We start from the raw sequence: 4200 nt of genomic DNA on the forward strand, positions 1-4200 counted from the left end.
GAAGGTCCGGCTCTGTGGTATAACCCCCTTTTATTTCTGTGAACCTGTAGAGGAGAAAGTTAGTTAAAGAATTGAGCCAATTTGGCTTTTCTGCTCTTGAAAAGTCATTTGAAGTCATTTATAAGTGTATTGAGTGTATTCAGTCGAAGTATGTAAATAAATAGAAATTGTAAGAAAATATACGAGACCTTACCTTTCATTGAAAAGGCTGGAGAAGGATGTCTTACTTTCCATCTTGTTAATGTCCTTCTGGCAGTGTTTTGCTTGAGTTTTTATTATAGCTTTAATGCTGGCGGACGCCTCAACTTCCAGGCACATTGCTACCTCCTCCAGGCTGAGGCCCTGCAGGCTGGCCTGGCACTGCCTGATGCTGGTCACAGATAGAACACTTCCTCCCAATTTCACCTGGAATGATATATTTAAACACATACTTTCTTAAGCAAATGCATTACATTATTAATTTATTGTTTTTTGTTTTGAATTATTTTGGTTTACCTTGGTAACATAATGGGTGCCAAAGTTGTCAATCAGTTTGTAAAATCGTTGCTTGTATTCAGGGCTGTAGATTTTGGGGAGCTGTTTTACTGCTTTTTGAAATTCTCTGTGCAACTTGGGAGTGCCGGTCACTCTATAGCTGTTAACAGTGAAACACCAGATAACAGACCAACCCAATTTCAAACAAGTATGTAAAAGTATTGCATTTATTTCAGAGCTAGGAAAGAACATTTTTGTGTGTGAAGAAATGTCACCCTCATCTTACCTGTAGAACTCACAGGACATGCTGTGGCTTGTGAAGCTGAACTTGTCATTCTTTGTTCTTTCCATGGAGTATTCAGCCAATTTAGAGTTGGTACCAGCGAGCATCACTGAGCTGCCTTTTTCACCCACATTAACATCGAGATTGACCTGCCAGTTGTTGTCCACAGAAGAGGTGCTGGAACTGACCAGAGACTCACTGGATCGGTGGAGTGTGCTGGCCAGTTTCATGCTGCAGGACTGCTTTGGTCTCCAGTCCACCACTGACAAGGGGAGCTTTTGCTTTGTGTTTTCTAGATAGGGGTTGCTACAAAGGGTGCACGTTTTATCCTTGCGTTTCCACTGATTCATGTCGAGCACAAAGGCTCCTTTACGTTCCATTTTGGTGATATCAAAGCCTTCACCAGCCAAATTAGTACCTGGAGCAAATTCTGCATCCAGGCACTGTCTGGGTGTCCCCTCTACGCACGACTGATACGTACACTGAGGGAGGGACAGCATGAGGCTGGCATAGAGGCAAATAATCAACAGAAACATGTTGCTGTTAAGTTGGGTAGTGGATGCAAACTGATGGTTTATCCTAAAAAAGAAACATTTTAGTGAACAAACATGAGCCATTGAAGCAGTACATTAGTATTAGTACACCCCTGCTACTTGATCGTTGGACATATAGCAATTCTGTCCCTCTTTGGAAGTGTTTGACTTTTTTGGCTCAGTAGTTTTTACGAGCTCCTAACAAATTACCTTGTAATGCCTTTAGACATTGGAAATTATGTTATTTTAATAATGTTAGACCCCTCCACAGCTTTTGCTAAAATGTACCATTCTGTTCTTTTGGGCCATCAATATCATGTAGTTAAAGATAAGGCCTTGTGGTTTGAGTCTTATCTGCACAATCGATCAGTGTTATTTACAAGTGTCTACCGTCTTTGAATTCTTCCTGTTGTGGTATGCCTCAATACCCTAATATGATTTGCCTTTGGTTTCTTTTTAGATAGGTTTTCATGTGAATGTTTAATGAATAAGGAACTGTATTCACCACTGTTGTTTAGACCTAAAGGATACGCACAATGTGTTTTGGTGAGAAACACGGAATACAAACATAACTTTGTTTTTTGGCAAGAAAACTCATCAAGCCATCATTAAGTCTCTTTTCATTTGCCACAAGAGTGCCAAGGTCTGGATGGCTTTAAAAGTTATATGACTAAATGAGAGTAAGACAATCTCCCTCAACGTGCAAAGGTCTACGTGTCAATGTTGAATCTGCCTTAAAATTTGGCAACTCTGTCATTAGCAGTATTTTGTTTCCGCATTAGGTCTTTTGAGATAATAAAACCTAATTTGACTTAACAATCAGAAGACTTTTTTCATATGTTTTGTATCCTTGCATTTTGACTGCTGTAACTTTCTTTATGTCAGTCAGTCAATCAGTCATCCTTGTCTTGCCTTCAGTTTGTCAAGAATCTTTTCACTGGCAGCAAGAATAGAGAGATGTTTTTGTTGCCTGTCAAACACTGTATGGATTGACACATGTTTACATCTCAGATCTCTTTATACCCTATTCCAACTTTAGACTTCCTGGGTTTTTTGATCAATTACTTTAATCCATTCCACATTCTTAGTCAAACTTTTGTTGTAGTCCACCCAGACTGTGAAACATTTGATCCCATGCTGTCAGATTTTTCCGGTCCACTGCCAAATTTAAAATCCGGTCCTAAAAACATTCTTTTTCTGATTGCATTTGAGTCTCCACAACTATGACAACTACATGATTGCTTTGGTTACCATTTGCTCTTTAAATAATGGACTTGTCTTACAGTATAATAGCTTACTGAATGTTTAAGACTACTGCTTTCACAAACGGGACAGAACTAAACTATACGATTGCATTACTCATTAATACAGCAATAAACAGTTTACCTGATGCTAAAACACAATATTAAAATAACCATAGGCAGTTATGTTTATTTAAATAAAAGGAAAGAATATTTCGATATGAGCACATCAGCTTAGACTCACCTTTGTCTTGCCTGTTCACGCTGCACTTGTGAAACTGACTGTGAGCATGAATATATGTGCTTTGCAGTTAATACCTCAAAAAGCCGGCAACGAGTTGCTAAGAGCATGAGGTGGCAGTGGTCTTTATGAGAACGGGGGGAAACGTGGTTTGACATTTTCATAGATGTTGAGCAGACCCAGTACTGAGGGGAGGAGCTGGTGGTCTGTAGATATCTCAAACAGGTTGTGACAACATGAAAGTGAGGTCGGCTTTCCAGTCACTAATGAACCAGAGACCACAAACCTATCAATTCTCTGAAGTGGTAGTGGGCTGTGGCCAAACTCTATCACAAAGACAGAGTGACGTTATAGTTGTAAAGGATCAGGTGAGATGACGTTTTTAATGATCCCTGTGATATAACTGTGCTGTTTAAGCAGCAAACACTGATACAGCAAAGACAATCTAAATTAAAATACAGAAACAGCCTATACAAGTACAAAATAGTGCTATTTTAGCATATGTTAAAAAGGCATTTATTTAAGAATACTGAAAGATAAATCCCAGATGAGAAATCAACATAATTGAAATTAACATGGTAAATGAAATGTAATTACAGATAACATTACTAGAGAACAAACACTGAGAACTGATAAATGCATGAGGTGATGTAGAATAAAATCAGTAGAGCTGGGAGAGAAACTGACTGTCAAATATATTTACTCAACACTTTTTTATATGATGGCGTTACATTCATGTGTAATGGACTCTGCATGTGTGCTCAAAACGGCTTTATTGTTCAATTATTCACTTTTCTCTTTATAAATGGGAGTCAAACTTCATGTCAAAAATCACCAAGGCAACAATGTGATTAAAATGTATAAAGCACACTAGAACAAGGTTATAAATACCTGTGTAGAAACAATAACATGTTTTTAAAAAAATGCTTTAAAAAAAAGCAAAATAAGGTTGTCAGTTAAAGCGGAATTGAATCAAACTTACGTTTAAAAAATTGCAGAAACATTTAGATGATCAACTGCATATGCTTTGCTGACCTGTTAAAGGCCAAGCCAGTGTCTACAATATAATGGACACTGTAAGCATCAGTAAAGCCAAGCATGGCTGTTATATCATACCAAACTTTTGAGTCTCAGCAATACGACTCAGGTTGTTCTGTGAGCTCGTTTCATCCACAAACACACCCATCTCTAAGAGGATGGCCTTTGGAACAGGATGTGCATGACGGGACACATACAGCTTCTTCAAACTTTGACTCATAGGCGAAGGTTTATAGTCCGCACATAAATCTCCGCTCAGACTCGGAGCACATTTCACCTCCCATTTGTAGAATAGTTTGCCATGGTGGAGGTTACAGAGATCCTCCTTGACTCCAGCAGACAGGTTCTGCTCACAATTCCCCAACAGGTCGTCGTCCCAGTTGTTGTCCT

The 4200-nt window shown here is 38.8% G+C and overlaps 2 protein-coding genes across 2 annotated transcripts in view; both read right to left on the minus strand.

The window, feature by feature from the left end:
* The window catches only part of LOC117958170 (perforin-1-like), a 3562-nt gene extending 651 nt beyond the window's left edge, over positions 1-2911 (minus strand). Inside the window, exons 1-5 of the mRNA XM_034894444.1 lie at positions 2776-2911; positions 761-1336; positions 496-634; positions 194-405; positions 2-44 (exon numbers count right to left, since the gene is read on the minus strand). Of these exons, the coding sequence (XP_034750335.1) occupies positions 2-44; positions 194-405; positions 496-634; positions 761-1336; positions 2776-2882 (1077 nt within the window). The 5' untranslated portion in view covers positions 2883-2911. The remainder of the gene's footprint in view (position 1; positions 45-193; positions 406-495; positions 635-760; positions 1337-2775) is intronic.
* Positions 2912-3851: 940 nt separating this feature from the next.
* Positions 3852-4200, minus strand: part of LOC117958171 (perforin-1-like) — a 2495-nt gene continuing 2146 nt past the window's right edge. The window contains exon 6 of the mRNA XM_034894445.1: positions 3852-4198. Within this exon, the coding sequence (XP_034750336.1) occupies positions 3878-4198 (321 nt within the window). The 3' untranslated portion in view covers positions 3852-3877. The remainder of the gene's footprint in view (positions 4199-4200) is intronic.

This window comes from Etheostoma cragini, chromosome 15 (assembly GCF_013103735.1).
Source record: "Etheostoma cragini isolate CJK2018 chromosome 15, CSU_Ecrag_1.0, whole genome shotgun sequence".
Taxonomy (NCBI): Eukaryota; Metazoa; Chordata; class Actinopteri; order Perciformes; family Percidae; genus Etheostoma; species Etheostoma cragini.